The following is a 19,825-nucleotide window of genomic DNA, read 5'->3' as shown; positions in this document are numbered from 1 at the left end:
ACAAAGGCAGACTGACATCTCTAGTGATGTGATGGATTAGCTGGTAACGGGCCCTTCAAACCAGAACACAGGAAACAACAGGTGGAGATAAGGAGAGCTAGACATCAGTGTTGTACATGCTCTTTCATGTTGACACTGAAAAATAAGACTGATAAGAGATGAATTACTTTTGTTAGAATGGTAATACAGAATGAAGGAAATAGAAATAAGGGAATTTATATTTTAGTGCAATTGCAAATGTAGATCTAAAAGAAAAGCCTTTACAATGCATTTTTATTGATTACTTAAAGTATAATTTACTGATGGACTCTAATGTACAGTATATACTGTAACAAAGGCATGGAAAATGAAGACAAATATTTTTTAGCATTAAACATTGCTTAAATTTATTACAAAGTTTTGTTTTGTAATCTATCATAAATTTAAAAAAATCTTAATCCATAATCTTAAAAGCATATCCCACCAAAACAGGAAAGGCATGCATTCAGAATTTAACAATATAAATTAATCTTAAAAAGCAAATCATACATAGTAAGTATAGACCCAAAAGGAACAGAAACCCTTACATTTAAAAACAAAAAACAAAAAACAAAAAAACACAGTTGGCTTGTGTCTATCTGTAATTATTATAGTCTCATTAAGTATATTGAGCTTACAATAATGCACAAAATCAGAGAATTCAGCAAATTTATAAAACTATTTCTTTTCAAAATACATTACAAACTAAAGCACCTGATGTTGGAAGTCGCCAAATTCTTTACTTATCATCTCCCCTTTTCACACCCTTTAGTTTGGATTTTAATTCTTGTAGCCACTTAAGATGCACATTTCACAGCACTTTTCTAGAGCCACTTCTATAAGTTGGACACAATAAATAACTGAAGTTAGGATTCAGTGTTTCAGATGGTAGTGGTGTAGGTCTTGGTGTTGGAGTGGTCACAATACTGTAAATGTGTATTTAAACACAGCAACTGTGCATAAGTTCTTAATCTAACTAGTCCTCTCGTAGATATGCATCTGGAATGTCTTCATCCTCCTTCATTGCAGTGCTGAGGACCTTTTGAAGCCTCTCACTATCTTCAGCTTTAGAGTCTTTGAGTGCTTTCTCAGCCTCTATTGATAGCTGCCGAACATGTTCCACTTGGGACTGTGCCACCTGTAGACTGCTCTGTGCTGTCACAGAAGCTTGGTCAGCCCCTAGAGAGCAAAGACATGGTTAGGCTATGACATCATTTTGCCAAAACTGCAATACAACGAGTGACCATGAGATGGAAGTATGTTCCACTTTCACTTACCTCTGTCTTAAAGGGATAGTTCACCAAAAAATTAAAATTCTCTCATCACTTACTCACACTCATACCATCCCAGATGTGTAAGACTTTCCTTCTTCTGCTGAACACACACAAACAAAAGATTTTTAGAAGAATATCTGAGTTCTGTTGGTCCTCACAATGCAAGTGAATGGTGACCAGAACTCAGAAGATCCAAAAAGGACATAAAAGGCAGCATAAAAGTAATCCATATGTCTCCAGTGGTTAAATATCTTCTGAAGCAATATGACAGGTATGGTTGAGAATTATTAAGTCCTTTTTTACTATAAATTTCCACCTTTGACCAGCCCAAACCAGTTGGTGGCTGAATATGAAAGTAATTTCCACAACAGAATGTGGAAGTGAAAGTGTAGATTTACAGTAAAAAAAGGACTTAAATAGTGATCTTTTTCTCACCCACACCTCTCATATCGCTTCAGAAGATATGGATTTAACCACTGTCGTTTGGATTACTTTTATGCTGTATGTCCTTTTTGGACCTTTTGGGTGCTGGTCACCATTCACTTGCATTGTACGGACCTACAGAGCAGAAATATTCTTCTAAAAAATGTTGTTTGTGTTCTGCAGAAGAAAGAAAGTCATACACATCTGAGATGGCATGGGGGTGAATAAATGATGAGAGGATTTTCATTTTTGGGTGAACTATCTCTTTAAATGCCCATTGCAGGCAAGTGCTCTGATTGGTGTCTGCAAGGCTGACCAGACTGTAATTAGTTGTGTAACGGCATCTTTAACACCCACAACCTACCCGCATTGAAGGCTGCCTCTGCGGCCAACTCTGAGAGATTGATGGCAGTCATCCAGCAAGATTCAAATCGTTTGCAATCCTTTTGCCTTTCAATTACCTAATTAAATGAAGAACAACTTCACAGTCAGTCTGAGCAAAGGAAAAGTTTTAAAAATGTAACAATTTTAACAATAAATGTATTTGATCATAATGCCACAAATATATGGCTACCATCTTTGGATAATGGTAACCCTCGTTTAAAAGCTTGTGATCATGAACTCGCTGCCAGTAAACTTTGTCCGGTGTTTCCAAGTCATTACCTCCTGACGTTGAAGAAGAATGACTTGCCAGACAGCATCCTCCTCTGCAGGAGTAAGTTTGCTGATAGACGCCACGTATTGCTTGTGCAATGTCACAAGGTTGTTTATAGCCTAGAAAAGACATGTTGTCAAGACTTTTTCCTGAACAGCTTTGAGAGTAGGATTGTAGTTAACATTTCAGACATGAAAACAAACGCATCAATCCACTGTTCCAATAGTTGGGATTACCTTAGTATAACCTGTAAGAGAATCAAGCAGAGCTAAAGTGGTTTGTGAAAGGTAAGTATTAGCACTGTCCGTGACCAGAGATGATGCTCTTCGTACCAAGTCTTTATGGGACAGAAATTCTGGTTTCTAAACAAGAGAAAACAGAGATTAAACGAACAGTTAATACGAAAATTTAAATACTGTAATATTTATTCCCCCTCATGTTGTTCCAAAACCGTACACTGCTACTTTTCCAGTGAAACACTAAAAGAAGAAATTTGTAAGCAGCTTCACGCACTTCTTTTCCACATACAGTAACATCACAGTACATATGTTCAAAGTGACCACTTCTGTTAAAAGAGCTGCGTAAAAAAGTATTCAAAATTTCTCCTTTTGTGCTACCTGAAAGTTATAAAAGCTTACAGGTTTGGAGTGACATGAAGGTGAGCAAATAACACAATCAGTAAATCAAATTGCCAAAACACTGACTGACATAAATTATGTTAAATTTTTTTCAGAGGAGCTATGTATTGCCACAAGCACCAGTAAGTTCACGACCTGCAGGGGTTGTTCGTGGATTTTAGCGATAGAAGTTGGGCAATCTAAGCAACGAAAAAGTGGTAGAAAATGCAAGAGAACATGTCGAACATGGTAAAATGACTCTGAATCTCAAGTCATGATAAATGCCAGTACTTATCTGTGGCATTTTTCTCATGCATATTTGATGCTCTTGCAACCCAATGGAGAAATTTCACCTGAGATGCCTTTTGGCTAGAAGCTTAATGATGCTGGATGAGACCACTGCAAGATATTTCGAGATTTTAGCACTCAAGGTGATTATGTTGCTTACTGTACTCTTCCTACATCTATTAATGAGGACAGAGCATTTTCACAAGTGACACGGTGCCGCTCCACTTTGGATATGTGCACAGGCCTGAACACAATATGGATAAACATCAGTGTTTCATCCTTCCTGACAGCTGTCAAGCATGTTCAAGATGGAATTTTGAATGAGCCATTACAGCGTTAAAAGGTAAGACAGATTACATATAATCTTTATTTGCAAAAACATAAATCGTAGCACAACAACATACTTTATTATTTGTCTTCTTGATAAACCTGTGCATGTGTAATTGTCTGTTTTTGTGAATAAGAAAAAAAAAAGGTAAAAGGAAAGGTTTTTGAAACTTCATTTTGTTACTTAATTGTGTCGTTAAGGTTGTAAATATTATGTTTTGGTATTATGGTTTATATGCTCTTGATTTTCATATATGCTATTTAGACAGATTGTTATACATACACGCAGGTTATGAACAATCATTGGGCTGGAAATCATCAAACTAGTATGGCAACACTGCATGTCACATCTTGTCTGCAACACAGAAGAACTACACAGACGCGCATCCCTCACTTCCTTTCATGTAAAGATAATATAATCAGTGTTGGAGTGTTTCTTTATAAATGGACAATATGTATTCTGCATATACCCTGATAGTGTGTTAAAGTACAAGATGACAACAAGCACAGTTGATCTACCAGTCTCGTTTCATTCCAACCTATAATTACGTCAGTGATCGCTGGGAAAGCACGAAGGCACATTCACCTGACATCTCACCATCACCAGGTAAACGGTATGTTATGGACTGTGTTTACACACCGTGTTATGATTTGACTTAATTTCAAATAAAAACAAAAGTCCAAAGGTCAGAAATATCCCACAATCCACAATGTAAAGTTTTAATGAACTCAAATATGTATTTTCTATACACAATTCACAAATTGGTACTTTGCCTAATTAAAATACACTGAACTAAGAATATTTCAAGAGGAAAATGGCAATACTTGCATTGCTTAAGTGTATTAATTTACATTTCATTTAAACAGTAGGCTACATTATACATGATAACAAATGATTATGAAAATGTCTGATATTATATTTTATATTTAATTGTTTTTGGGTGAATGATTCCTATAAAAAAGTTAAAGAAAAATTCAAATAACTCTTTAACTGTAGCACTATCATCCACATATGACAATATGGTGGACATAGGTTTTTTTCTTTTTTTTTTCTAAATGTTTAAATTTTAGGAGACTATAAAACAGTGCATAATATTCCAATCACAATGTCATGGTTCAGACCTGGGTGAAAGGAACAGCACACAGAGCACCTGTGACACTCAATGTCATCCAGTTCTTCCTTATGATTGTGGGCAGCACAGCAAGTCTACGGCGGGTCTGACAGGCGCTCCTGTTCATCAAGGAAGCTGCCCAACTACATCAGACATGAAGACAATGTTTGTGTAAACATCTCATGATCTATCACTCTCAGACACTCAATTCAAGAAAGACAGTTTAATCTGGCAACACTTCATGCATGACATTAAATTGCGATAAACTGAAATAACTAGGAGTTCTTCGAAAGTTATAGTAGGACATTTAAGCAACAGGCTAATTCATCTACTAGTACTGTATAACATCTTATAGCGCCTGAGTGATTCTACTACGCAAACAGACGTGCTCAATGGCAAACTATCGTGCCTTTGTTGATGATTGTACAGAAATAACATTTAGGCTACACGAAAGGATACGTCTGGATAATGAAATAATCTTAACATGAGACAGCTAAATATATTATACTCAACCTCAGTCCAGCAGCTACCAATTTTCTTTTGTACGCCGCCATGCTTGATCTGATGAAGGAAGTTGTCAGACATGACAAACGCCCCCTGCTGAACGAAGCAGAACTTCTTCTTCTTCTTCTTCTTCTTCTTCTTCCTCTTCTTCCTCCTCTTCTTCTTCTCTTCGTTTTTTGGCGGGTTGCAAACGACGAAGCAGAACTACATCCTCAGGTCCTTTATAATAACAAGGTGCCTTATGAATATGCTGCGCTTTACGTTTTTGTATTCCAGTTATTTTTGTGTTTTATTTTGTAATTTAATAAAATATTTTTTCTTTTATAATTGTATTTAATGTATTATTATTATTATTTACTGTTGTCACTATATTAATGAATGATGTGGTGATTAAGTAAAACAAATTGTAATATTAGACAGATAATTTAACATTTGACCACCATTGCAAGAACAAACATCAGTATTATGTAACTGAGGTTTTTGCTTTTTAATGGAGTAATTGACTTGACTGATCTGTTTTTTTGTTTTGTTTTTTTGTTTGCCTATATGACAAACAGTTTTAGTTACAGACTTGAGTCATAAAGCATTCAGTATCTACATTATTTTATATATATATATATATATATATATATATATATATATATATATATATATATATATATATATATTATATAATTGTGACGAGGAGGAGGGCGTGGCCAGGCCATGATGGTGCATGGTCGGCGCTGAATCGGCTGACTAGTGGGAGAGGTGATAAAGGGGCGCTGGAGGCTCGGGAGAGAGACGCACGCGTCAGCGTTGCATGTGTGTCTGTTTATGTTGAGTTTCTTTTTAAACTTTGTTTATTGTTCAGCCTGTTCCAGCCACCTCCTTGCCCGTTCTTTATCTGTTAATTATGTTATGTTATACTTGCAGGTCACAATGAGTGTATAAAGTTCTGCCTATTGTATTTAAAAAACACATCTTTCAGGAAAGCCAACCCGATGGTGCTGATGTGATTCAAACATCCTGTTTTACAGGTACGTTCTGTTGTGTGATGAAACTCCTGTCATCTACTGTATGACCTGAATACCATTGCATTCATTGCTAATATGTTAACACTTTAAATGAATTGTACTTTGTTTAAACTATTTTTGCAAACTGCCTCAATGTTACATGCTTTTCATGAAATGTCGTGATTTGAGTGTTAGCTAATTTCATTATTTTTATCTGAAGACGTACACAAGACAGTTATGAACGAAAATTATATAAATTATTTCCAAAAGGGAGGAAGAAAATTAATATTTAATATAAAGTCTTGTTCATTCTGATGAGTCACATTCACTGAATTACAACTCAGTTGAACAGCCCCAGCTGTAGTCACATTCAACCCAAGTCTGAATATGAGCTTTCTATCCAGATGTTTTTTTTCCCCCTTTAAATAGCAAATAGTCTTGACCATGAAAAGTCTTGATTAAGCTCTCAATAACATATGTTTTTGCTGTGAATGAGAGCAGCTCTGGAGGACTATTAGCATGATCTGTGTTGGAAGTCTCTGTCAGTGTTTCTGACCTATTCCCAAACTATCCTAAAGACAAACAGAACTGCCAGTCTAAAAAGTGAACAATAATTAACGTGGTCACTAACTATGAGGCAGGGGAGTCCAGATGGGGGTGTTTGTCATGATACTCTGGAGTTTTCAGGTTGCAGAAGAGTTTTATCTGTAAGTCACAAAGTTTTAGTATGGTGTCATGTCTAGTATGTCAATTTGTGGGCCTAATAGAGGCTGAACACATCACAGATGCCAAGTGAATTCTTGTATTTATAATTCCTCAAGATTTTGTCTACCTACCAGCTGAGCTACGGGAACCCCCACGATGACCATTCTGTTAATTCAGGCATTAAGCATGAAATACCAGAAATTTCTCTACAAAATAATTCATACCATTTCACTTGATTCTTTTGAGTCCTATTGGAAATACATGGTTTTCATGTAGCATAACAGACCGTCTCACCTGTTTTTTTTTTTTAGATTAACAATGTGATTGCCAATCAGTGTACAGCCGGTCTAGTGTTGGTCTATTATGTTGATAATACTGTTGCGTTGCCATTATTAATGTCCGCTAGATGGCACTGTGGGAGACATGCCTAACGAAGAAGACTCGTTGGGAGAGTAGTGATGGTAAGAACGGAACATTTTACTGACTTGAATCTTTGGCTGTCTCTCGTTTGGAAGGCGGCGGTATACCGAGTGTCCTTCTCTAAACAAGTCTCTTTTAAACGAGAAGTTCTTTGTAGGGGAAACGGAACGTAACATGGTTGCTTTGACAGCACGCCACTCTTTAACAAGCGCGAGCGCTTTGAGTGATAAGGGAGCAAAGTCCCTCTGGAAGGGAATGCATGAGGTACGTTTTAGGAGCGTTATGATGTGAAGTGAAAAGAAAACAGATTTAACAGTTGTACTTTTAGTCTAATACTTATTTTAATAAAATAAAATAATTATACATACTATATACTCTGCAGCCATCTACTGAGGTACTTCAATTTAGGAATTAACATTCCTTTTGTTTGAACATCATATTTACGGGCAAATTGGTGTCGTGTTTTTTTTTTTTTTTTGACATTTCCGTTGAAGCAAAGAATTGTGGGTTATGAGTGCCCACGAAGGATACACCTCGTGCATCCTCCGAATTCCCGTGAAAGGTCGCATTCGAAGTGTCCTACTCACTTTTATGAAACGGACAGCCTTGATGACGTATGCGGCTGACAAATGTGAACTCCGGAGGACGCATCCTTCCAAACGAGACACTGCCATTGAGTCTCGTTCAGCAAAATGAACAAATCTTTAAGTCATTTCGTTCATTTGAGCAGAATTAAATTGTTACATTTTCAATAGCCAAATCCCCCCCAACACGTCTACTTGCACAAACTTTGATTATAGTACCAACAAGGAAAAATTGATAAAGGATAAATTATGAGAAACAGAAATGATTAGTTCACCTGTTGAAAGGGGGAATTCTCCCGATCTTCTCCGGCCCTGGCTATGAACCTTAATATCCCAATACATAGATCTTTAATGTGATTTTTATCATTTGAAGTGAAACAAAAATAATCTGTCACTGCCTGCAACAAAGTAGACCTATTCACTTTTCATAAGGCAGCAAACGCTACGCTTAGTCACAAAAGTTTTTAAACTTAACATTGAGTTGTGGCACAACGATCAAACATGTCCATTCAGTGCGTGTTTACATGGCCTTGACACACGTGTGAGCAGCCCGTAACTCGCCCTATAGCCTACTTGAAAAACTGACCCGAACCTGGCCCAAAACCTTTAAGTTTGTCGGGTACCATCGGACTCAAATTGGGTTAAAGACCTCTAAACATTTGCAGAATAACTGAATAGTGATTTTGGTGTTTGAATACCGTGCACACCCCAATAAATAATGCATGATTTTGGATCGGTTCATAATAAAGTACATATAACTGGCTGTGTAAGACATTGCTCAACTTTTCTTCCATCGATATGAAAAATCCAGCCAAATCTGGCAAGCGTCCCGTAGCGCATAAAGGTAAACGAAGTCACATGGCACATCATGGGGGCCTCCATATTGTACCGGCCCATGGGCCTCTCAGTTCTTAATCTGTCCTTGCATGTGACCAAACAGAATAGCAAGATGTCTCCTGATAAACAGTCTTTTTCCTCATGGTAAAAATCATGACCCCATTGACAGAGGAAGATAATACATGAGGCCACAGACAAGAATGTCCTCAGATCTTGATCCCCCAGCAATAAAGTCTGAGTGAGGTTAGATGTAGAATTATTTAAATTAGAAATTTTTTGAAGAGTAAAGAAATGAAGATCGAGTTGACTACAGCTGCTGCTATAGCACACTAAATAATACTGTAATCTACAAAATCCTTCTAAATAAAAATCTGCAGTAAGAGGTCACCTTGCAAGTATCATTGAGGGCAAAGAGAGAAAAGTCAGATGGTGTTGGTAACAATTCAGTAGTGTCTAGAGATACAATCAGAGTTTGAAATTAACTTTTTGGCTCACCAGCCACTGTGGCTAGTAGTTTCCTAGGTCACTAGCCACTCAACATTTTCACTAGCCAAAACCCATTTACAATTGTAACTGCATGCATTTGTTTGGACATTATTTGAACAACAATAATAGTTTAGCAGGACACAGGACTTATGATTTAAGTCACCTTTAGAATATCTATTACAAGGACAGTTGGAAAAGGAGGAAAATCTGTCAATTTTCCAAAATTCATGGAAGTTTTAATCCCTTTATTCTAAATTGTACTTACCAATATGAAAGTTGTTGAACAAGGGTACATAGTCTTTTCTAAAAACTAAACTATAGTGTTTATTTAAAAAAAAAAAAAAAAAACTCCAATAGCCTAAACACATTTAGGAACCTTTATCTACAACTTTTACAGTTGTAATAAAAATAAAATCTAATATATTGGCTCTAGATTAAATATGAATCTATAGAAGTTACCAGTTAGTACAGGAAAAAAAAACATTACCAAATACCAAAATATTGAAGTGAGGATGATGTGTATTTTAAAAACTGGTCATGTGTAGCCTATTATTTGTTTCCTTTTTACCTCATCAATGCTGTTTATAATGAAGGGGATGTTTAGCAGTTTGAGGGGTTTGATTCCCTCCGTATAGAGCTTTTATACTAGAATGTTCTCTATAGAATTCAAATGGGTCACAAGTTTTAAGATCTCTGCCGGCCACCCTGATATTACATAAAGCCCAACTGAATCACGCAAGTTTTCTTTGGAGCACGCTGACAGTGCATGTCCACTGTTTTAAATTAATTCCAATGAGAATCCACCTCACGAACATGGCACTCGGCTCCCGTTGAAATGAGTTGACCCAATGCTAAGCCCCGCCTTAAAAGCACTTCTGACCAATTCTGTCTTAGCAACTTTTGCCCTGCTGCCATCACTCTGACACGCAATTGCTATTTTCCATGGACAGCCTATGGGAGGTGTGTGTGTGTGTGTGTGTGTATGAGTACTTTTAAGCAGGATTTTATCAAAATCAAAAAATTGTAAAACAAGTTGTTGCTGGGTCATTTGTAATAGTGACAGAGAAGATACCCGGAGTGTTTTTCTATCTTTTTTTTTTTTTTTTTTTTTTTAAAGTCTTTAAATCTGGAGAAGAGCATGCTATGGATCAAACTCATTCTCAAATGAAAATATAACATCTGCAACGACACCAACATTTGCTCCAAGTTAAATTAAAACTAATAACTGAATGTTAATTCATATGTTTTGATTCAAGTCACAGTAAAAGTGATAGTAAATAAACAGTTCACAGCATCAAACTGAGTGTGTTATGAGACGTTATAAACAACTGTTTACTTACGCTAATGTTATTAGATGTGTAATCATTAAATTAAGGTGTTTTCAAGTGATTGTAATAATCATTTGCCTTGATTTGTTTTTAATCAAATTACTGTGTAATTTAACAATTTCAGATAAATATGCATTAGTGTCACTCTTCATACCAGCCCATGTAAAAATATTAACATTCAGTTTATAAGAATATTTTGCCAAAAACTGCGTCATTCACTGCAATCTCCTATTAATTCCTATGGGAAGTTCTGCAGAGCTTGTCAGAGCGAGCAACCATGACCAAGGGGGGTGGAGCTTAGCGAAGGGTCAATTGAAAACGCTTGCTTCACTTTGCTCACCACGCGCCAGTAAACACCCAGCATAATGTGCACTGTGGCAGTTTGCGCGCCACGAAAGCACGTTTCATTTGCCCCACATAGATGCGCGTGTATTATGAGAGGCATGAACAGCATACCATTAAATTTGCTTCGGCATCGGCTCCGAGTTGCCAGACATTCATAGAATTTTTAGTGCAGGAAAAACCTTGAAAAGGTCAAATGCCAAAGTGGCTGGTAAGAGTGACAGAGTTGTCAGGGTTCTTCCCTTAGTTTTGTGTTTTTTTTTTTTTTTTTTTTTTTTTTTCTCTTTGTGGCAGAGCCTTGATATGTACGTGTTCAATGTCTGTTTTATGTCTTATGTCTGGATTCGACCTCTTCGTTTGGTTTGATTTATTTACTCTGTGGCTGAATCCAGACACTTGTGTTTTGTCTCATGTTATGTGAATGCTCTTGGTTTTGTATTTTCTCATTTCCTTGTGCCTTCATTTCTATCTTCAGTGATAACCCCGCCCTCTTGTTTGCCTTGTCATCTGTCGGATTATTAGTTGGTTGTTTTCACCTGCCCTCCTCGTTATTTCCTTGTTACCCTCCTGATTTCTCTCCCTTTCTACCTTTGTGCTCTGTCTGGTGCAAGTTCTCTATTGTGGATAGGGCTGTCGATTTAACGCATTAATTCGGTGTACCACCTGTTTTCTCCAGGGGGCAGTAAGCGAAACTTCAGCTGTTTGGGCAACGTGGTTCTACAGAGAACAACCCACACTCACCAACAGCAGACAAAACGAGATGAAACACGTTCTTGCGTTCAAACAGCTTGATGGAACGCAAATATGAACACAGGGATCTCAAGACGTGTTTTTCTAAGCTTCAAACTATGTTTAACTTGACACAGTGACCTAAAAACTGTTTATGATGCAACGCAAATGAGACGCTCAAAGCGTCTGACGCAGGTGTGCATTGACGCGTCCTTAGAAAAGCCATCATAATAAATATATCTCGGACTGATTGACAAATTCAATTGCAAAATGGATTGTGTGAACTGTAGGCCAATGATAGGCTGATGACATAAGTTCAATAATATGGAAATAAGCAAAATATTGCACACTAAAGCCACTTGAATTTTGTTTTTGGTAACATTTTACAATAAGGTTCTATTCGTTAATATTAATTAATGCATTAGGTATCATGAACAAACAGTTAGCAATATATTGTTTACAGCATTTATTAATCTTTGTTAATGTTAGTTAATAATAATAATAAAACTGTTGATTGTAAGTTCATGTTAATGCGTTTAATGTTAACAAACAACTTTTGAGTTGAGAAATTAACATGAACTAAGATTAATAAAAGCTGTAAAATTGTGCATTGTTAGTTCATGTTAACTAATGTTATTAACTAATGTTAACAAATGGAACCTTATTGTAAAGTATTACCATCTTTTTTTATGATGTAATGCATTTTAGTTATCTATTATTTTTTATAATATATATTATTTATGAGTTAACTGTTTATAAGTAATCATTATTTATTGAATTATTGTTATTTGAGGGGCTTTCTAAGCAAATTTATGCGATCAATTGCGATTAATTTGATTAATTAATCGGCATACCATGTCAAATTAATTCGATAAAAAATTGTAATCGATTGACAGCCCTAATTGTGGACTATTACCTGTTAGGTGTCTGTCAGTCGGTTCCTGTCCTGTTTGTCTGATTACAGCCCTGTTCCAGCCAAGACTATCATCTGATTTGTCACCCTGGACTGTGTTTTTCCCCTTCAGGGTAGTTTTTGTTATTTTTTGTGTTAAAAGCACACTGAATTGGCTCCTGCATTTAGGTCCTTCCCTCATCTCAAACCAGAGAGGAGTTACCCGCCACTGCTGTTGTTTTTTTTTTTTGTTTCACATTTGGTGGGTTGGTGGGTGTTAATTTCAAACCCTGGATACAATGTTCTGTATCCAGGGCCAAAATATAACTCCTTTTTCACTCAACATCTTGCCATCGCAGTCTCTAGGCACGTTCATGATTTCAAGCTCGATTACACTTCCTAGAGCTTGATGCGTGTGCAGAGTGCTAGATGAAGCTATAGGAAGTGAAGTGTAATCGAGCTTGAAATAATGATCAAGGAATCATTTTTATCTGTTCTTACCCAAAGCCAATTGGATTGCTTCAGAAGACAATGATTAAACCACTGGAGTCTTTTACATTTATGATGTCTTTGTGATATTTGGACCTTCAGAGTTCAAATGAGGGTGAACTATTCCTTTAATGTTTCCAGGCAGGAAGGGATTTTGAAATCACATTAGTGGAATACTGGTGGATCTCAGTGAAAAAAGTAGGTATACATTTTAGGTTCTTTGTGTTAAATTGTGTAAGTTTATGTGCTGTGAGGCAGCAAATTACCTCAATAACAGGCTTTGTCACACTTCGGAGCAAAATATAATGTCACATCTTCCATGGAATAGTACAAAATGATAAGTTCAAAACCATCTAAATGAAAACTGTGAATGTTTACATTGCACAAACCGAAAGGGCACAAAAAGTATTTACCGATGAATGCAGCCATCACAAAACAGTTTTCCCATATCTGTGGTCGTACTCGGTGGTTTGCACTGGCAAACATCAGCATTTAAGTTTGTTACATACATGCTGACATGTTTTGCCAAAGGTCCGTTATTTCAGTGTGGTTAAATAATATCTCATTTCAAGTCACACGTTTATATTTGCAGTTATAAAGAATAATCTTTATCACAAAAAGCAATGATTATTAGTTACTAAAGCCTTTAGAGAAACTTTTCAGTAGGTTTAACATCAGTTAGCTAGTGTCTAATATTTTTCATCCTCCTGCTAATAAAGTGCTTCTCTATGACAACTGTTTTGCTTTTTGAGACCACATGTGAAGTAATATTTAAATGAACAGCTAAAGGCCTGATCCCTCATGCCATATATAAGAGGACTTGGACATTTAGGAAACATTACAAAGACTACATACAAAAAAATACCTTAAGTTTACAAAAGTTAAATAGTCGATATGAGCGTATTTTACTTCCAATAAAATGGATTAAGCACTAAGACTCGGCTGTAAAACAGTACAGTCTTATTGGCTTTGGTATGACATATAATATATACAATTGAAGGCTGTTTCAAGTTTCTTATATATCTGCAGCCTGAAAAGAGTGGTTCTTGAGCAGAACAAATTCATCATATTTGTATCACTGGTATAGAAAATAATCATGTCGGACAGGGGTTGAATTAAACCTATCATCGGTTGTGATTTCTGCATGCCTCAGAGGGATGCAGATGTCCACATACCTTTCCAGTGACATTAAAGCCAGATTTAGAATAGAAACACGTATGACAGCTGATAAAGTCACAGTCAGAATGAGACAGATGTTTTTCTTCATAATAAGCCTACACGTGGCACACACAAACAACAGTACAGTCATAAAGAAATTTGTTTCGACCCAAAGCATGTGACCAAACAGAATGTAGCGATGTCTCCAGAAAAACAGTCTTTTTCCTTAAGGTGAAAAGCATGACTCTGTTAATGTAGTGGAAACTAACACACATGGTCACAGACAAGAATGTCTTCACTGGTATATCTCGATCCACCAGCAATACAGTCTGAGTAAGGTTAGATTTTGAATCATTTAAATTAGCCATCTTCAGGGGGGTAAAGACATGAAGATAAAGTGACCACAGCTGCTGCAATGCACACCAACTCAGAGTAATACTGCAATCTACAAAATCCTTAGAGCTGCAAATCTTGTAGCTCGTCTTGAGAATGACCAGAGTGCTGCCAGAAGATCACATTTTAAATGTTATTAAACTCGTGGCATAATCATGTCATGAAGTACGTATTGAGTCCCAATGGTTTGGGGATTTGGGGGTGGGGGGGTGAGAAAAGATGATTGCTTTTTGATGAGTTAATATACAGTATTTAATTGCCATTTATGTAGTGATCAGTTTTCGGATTGTTTTTTATTGGTTAGGTTTAGGTGTTGGTTAAGGGTAAGGATGTCTAGTTTGTGTCTACCTCATTTATCTTTTATAACACTTAGTTAGGTTTAGGATAAAGTTTTAGGTAAGGAGGTACGTTTTACTCATTAAAACCTCCATCTAATATTCACATTTAATACCTTTGTCTGATTATGACAATTTTTCACTCACTTTTGGTGCCCCTAACTGGACATTTCACTGTGAAACTTTGGTAAAATGTATTTACCTTATGCGCCAGAGAAACTAGCGCGCAGCCAGCTTGGACATTTTGTCTTTGAACATCTGGTTAATTGGTTGCTATATAGATCTCTATGGTGTTGATATCAAAGTGTAATCTGTAATAGAGTTGCCAAAAGTTATGAGCATGTTCGCGTGTTCACCTTGTTTGCCCTTTTATTAGTATTTTAGCAGGGTTGGGAGGGTTACTTTTGAAATGTATTCCACTACAGATTACAGAATACATGCTGTAAAATGTAATTTGTAACGTATTTCACTAGATTACTCAAGGTCAGTAACGTATTCTAAATACTTTGGATTACTTCTTCAGCACTGGTAGATTTTTTTCACTTGTTTTGACTATAAAAACTCTGCCAGTACAGTAAAACAAAATACACATGTTAAAAATACATTCTCTGAAAAACATAAATATCTTATACAGTGTTGTTTCTAAAACAAGATAAATCAAACTGATCTTGTTTTAAGGATTTTTAGATATTTTTACAGGAAAACAATACAAAAATTATCAAGAATGATTTTTGCCCTAATATCAAAGGTCTTACTAGAAAAAAAGAAATGATGATCCAGTACGAATTTTCTTGATAAAAAAAAATATGATCGTGCATGGTAATGTACATGTAAAATGGCTAGAAATAGCATTTTAGCTTGGTGTAAAGCTGACAATTTACACAAGGTTTATTTCTATTTCTTCTGCTCCAAACTTACATCAAACTTCTCTGTCTGCTCGTATGAATGTAACACATCATAAGAAAGTGTTTCACCGCTGTTCAAATGCACTTTGGATCACATCATTTATATGAATAAATGTTTTCCATCTGAAAGGACTAAATATTAAATGAAACAAGTGACAATAAAATGCAAATTAATCTCTTCAGTAATCAAAATACTTTTTGAATGGAACTGTATTCTAATTACCAATGATTTAAATTGTAACTGTAGTGGAATACAGTTACTTATATTTTGTATTTTAAATACGTAATTCAGCTACATGTATTCCGCTACTCACCAACCCTGTATATTAGTCACACCCGTCTTGTTAACCTGTTGATTTCCTTATTTTAGTCTTCCCATGTGTGCTGTCTAGTGCCAGTTCATCTTGTGTATTTGTGTGTTCAGTCGGTGTGTGTCTTGTTTTTCCTGTCGGTCTTGCTTCCCGTCCCAGTCTTGTTTGGTCCGGTTGGTCCTGATTTTCCGTTACCCTCTGTCCCAGCCCTGGATTATTAGTTTTACCCTATGGGGTTGTTTATGTTTGCTTCCCCCTTGTGGGAGTTTTGTTGTTTTTTTTTTGTTTGTTTTTTTTAAATAAAAAATAAAAATAAAAAAAAGGAATTTCTTTATCTGTGCGCTTGGGTCCTGAGCCTCATCATTCCCTACTCTGGTGACAATTTTGATCGACTCTTCCCAGTAGCTTCAAATCAGAAGCACGGAAAAAGCACTGAAGCATGCAGCGCTGAAAAGGGGTGGGGCTGAATAAGGTAAATAATGAAGCACATAATTGACCCTTCGCTAAACCCTGCCTTAAAAGCGCTTCTGGCCAATCCTGTTTTAGCAACTGTTGGCCTGCTGCCATTACTCTGACACGCGTTTGTCATTTTTCAATGACACCCTTTGGAAGTAGTGTGTTTGAGTACTTATAAGCGGGATTTTATCAAATAATCAAAAAAATTTAAAACACGTTGTTGCCGGGTCATTTGTAATAGTGACACGAGTTACCCAGCGAGGATACCCGCAGTGTTTTTCTTACTTATTTTAAAATAATCTTTAAATAAATCTGGAGAAGAGCATGTTATGGATTAAACTGTGTCAGCCCTCATTCCCAAATGAACATATAACATCTGCAACCACACCTATGTTTGCTCCAAGTTAAATTAAAGCTAATAACTGAACATTAATATTCATATACAGTATGTACTGATTCAAGTCATAGTAAAAGCTATAGTATAATAAACAGTTCACAGCATCGAAATGAGTGAGTTATGAGATGTTATAAACGGCTCTGTTCACTTACACTAATGTTATTAGATGTGTAATCGCTATTAAATGAAGTTTTTCTCTATTCTACTCAATCCTTTGCCTTGATTCTGATTCACAGTCTCCACAGTTTATAATCAAATTACTGTGCAATTTAACAATTTATTTTACAATAAAATTCAGATAAATATGCATTACAATGCCACTTTTGATACCAGCCCGCGGAAAAATATTATCCATTCCGTTTATGAGAATGCTGTATTTTGCCAAAAACCGTTCACGGCAATCTCCTATTTATTCCAATGGGGAGTTCTGCAGAGCTTGCCAGAGCGAGCAACCATAACCAAGGAGGGCAGAGCTTAGCGAAGGGTCAGTTTCATTTTGCAAAAATGTTGCCATGGTAACATCATTTTCATAAGATCAGGCTGGTTTATCAACATAAAAAGACACGCTGTAAAAATTAAAAGATACATTTGGGGTTTCTCAGTTGCCACACCTGAGGAGACCTCTGGACATCCTCCAGGTACCTTTTTAGTTCTCTGAGAAATTTACCCTTAGTGCCTGTAATAACTCTAAAGAATAGAAAAGGCACTTGAAGTGTATCTTGAAATTGACCAACAAAGAGTGAAATCTAACATAGCAGCCAAAGACGTCCATCAGGCACATGTGTACTTATAGAGCAAAAACAATTACTGTAAAGCCAACATAAATAGTGTAAACGAAATGTGAAAATGCATTCTGTATGAATGACAGCAAAGTTTACCTCAAAAAGATGGACAAATGAAATTGCAATTTGGATTGCTGTGGACTCTAGTGGTATGTTCCATGATTTGGAAATCAGCAATATTTTGACTTAGAATGTCAAAATATTCTATGTCTGTTCAGTGCTTTACTTGTCTGCCAAACAAAAAATATTTTTTTTTTTCTTTTTTTACTGAAAATGTTGATATGTGCTATCATTTGGGATTAATTTAATTTGTTAATCAGTGTATCATGTAATTACACACTTTGTTTATTTGATCTATTATTTTTTCAGTTAGTAGCCCTTGTAATTATATGACAGCAGTGAGACAGAGTGAATTCAACCAATCATCCAGACAAAACCACTTTCACCATAACCAGGATTAAAAAAAATAATAATAATAATTCAACTTGGCCAGGGCTTAAAACAACTTCTGGTCACATGGAAGATACTGCACTCATTATGAAAGGCCAACTTTTGTGTGCATCAAAATGTTCATAACAGCGTCTGGCCCTCCTATGTTACTGATAAGTACAGAAGAGAGTAAACTCTGCACATGCTCTGTGGGTTGTTGTTGTTGCAGTGTTCTTGTAAACAGTGTTTTAAAAAAATAAAAATTAAGATTAAACTTGAGAATAATTACTACTAAAAACTTAACAGGCCTTTCCTCTGTTAGTTAATTGAAATAAAGCAATATGTTTGTGTGAATTGGCATGGACTAATCATATTTACTGTATGTGCATTAAAACAGTACTATAAACATACACTTTTCTGCTGTGTTTATCTGAACTGTCTTCACCTCAGTTTAACATCATATTAATCTTGAGGGTTACATTAGACTTGCACAATGTCCCTTGCATCTTCATTATGAATCTCATTAAATATTTACTATTTTTCTCTTTGTTTGTACAAAGGTGGTCTCTAAGGGTATGAAATGTGGTGTTGATGTCAACCTGAGGTGGATTTGGGCCACAGGGAGAAGAAACCTTATGTCTGGAACATGCTCTTCTCCCGTGTTTTTCAATATTTATCAATTTAATATGTAAACATTAAAGAATTAATTCATGTAAACATGGAAGGCATCTTATGGGGCTGTCAGAAGAAGTTGATATGTGTAGCCACAAACATGGATTCTAACTTGGTTTATGCTCCATTTGTCAAACAAAATCCAAAAAAATACTAATTTTCAAAAAATAAACATGGTCTATAACTGTCACAGAAAAAAAACCTGGCTTTACAATGAAAAAAAAAAAGGGGGGAAAAAAATTATGCTATATACTACATACTCTTACATAATAATAATTAATAATGAATTATTTCTAAATTATAGCATTTTCCCCCCTACTATCATTGCAAATCATGCTCTTATCTTATCTTAAAGGGATAGTTCACTCAAAAATGAAAATTCTCTCATTTTGAAGCAGATCAATATTTAAAGCTGAATATGTAATTTCTGCATCACTAGTGCCACCAAACTGAATTGCAAAAATAAACTTTGTTTTCAAAACAGCTTTCTGAATTTTCCCCTGTATACCGCTGGTCAAACAAAGAGAGTCCCACCCCCAACTCACACCATTGGTTGAGTAACATTGTTGGGGTGGGTCTAAGCAGGTCGCTCAAAACAAACACAAGAACTTTCATGGCGCATAGAGACAGTGCTAACAATTTTCAAGAAAATTAAACTATGGCTTATTTATAGCTGACTCTGCACATTATGCTGGGATAGGAGAAAGTATTTTAAAACAGAAAAAGTTACGTACTTCAGCTTTTGGGTGAACTAAAGAGTTTGTTCACCCAAAAATGAAAATTCTCATGATTTACTTACCTTTTAAGCTGTAAGGGCCACACCACAAGTCCAACGACGGCTTCCAATAGAGTGGTTGAAGACAGCTGCGCATTCGTCTTTTCGGATGTGTGTGGTTTAGAGTCTTAAACTATCTGATTAAGTTAAGACCAAATCTGACTCCATTATTAATTTGATCTGACTC

The 19,825-nt window shown here is 36.0% G+C and overlaps 1 protein-coding gene and 1 pseudogene across 2 annotated transcripts; both read right to left on the bottom strand.

Moving 5' to 3' along the window:
- Nucleotides 1-256: 256 nt before the first annotated feature.
- Nucleotides 257-5,414, bottom strand: LOC127430731 (diablo IAP-binding mitochondrial protein-like). 2 transcript variants are annotated; one of them, XM_051680738.1, is made up of 6 exons: nt 5,228-5,368; nt 4,725-4,857; nt 2,607-2,732; nt 2,379-2,489; nt 2,080-2,176; nt 257-1,197 (listed from the first exon to the last, which is right to left on the bottom strand). In XM_051680738.1, exons 1-6 carry the CDS (start codon nt 5,266-5,268, stop codon nt 995-997), a joined length of 711 nt encoding a protein of 236 aa, XP_051536698.1. In that variant the 5' UTR covers nt 5,269-5,368; the 3' UTR covers nt 257-994. The 2 variants fall into 2 exon arrangements, with proteins under 2 accessions (XP_051536698.1, XP_051536697.1); XM_051680737.1 differs by lacking the exon at nt 4,725-4,857 and having other exon boundaries at nt 5,228-5,414.
- Nucleotides 5,415-13,735: 8,321 nt separating this feature from the next.
- On the bottom strand, nt 13,736-14,551 carry LOC127430921 (odorant receptor 131-2-like; annotated as a pseudogene).
- Nucleotides 14,552-19,825: the final 5,274 nt, after the last annotated feature.

The sequence above is a fragment of the Myxocyprinus asiaticus genome, chromosome 40 (assembly GCF_019703515.2).
Source record: "Myxocyprinus asiaticus isolate MX2 ecotype Aquarium Trade chromosome 40, UBuf_Myxa_2, whole genome shotgun sequence".
NCBI classification, from domain to species: domain Eukaryota; kingdom Metazoa; phylum Chordata; class Actinopteri; order Cypriniformes; family Catostomidae; genus Myxocyprinus; species Myxocyprinus asiaticus.
The sequence above is the reverse complement of the archived record's forward strand: the minus strand, read 5'-3'. Positions and strand labels throughout refer to the sequence as shown.

What these genes read in the sequence shown, in the direction of transcription:
- LOC127430731 (XM_051680738.1), bottom strand. Translation starts at nt 5,268, where the DNA reads ATGGCGGCGTACAAAAGAAAATTGGTAGCTGCTGGACTGAG. An exon ending in GTGCTGTTCCTTTCACCCAG is followed by an intron (nt 2,733 to 4,724) that starts GTCTGAACCATG and finishes TCTCTTGTTTAG; the next exon opens with AAACCAGAATTTCTGTCCCA. An exon ending in AGAGGCAGCCTTCAATGCGG is followed by an intron (nt 1,198 to 2,079) that starts GTAGGTTGTGGG and finishes TTTGCTCTCTAG; the next exon opens with GGGCTGACCAAGCTTCTGTG.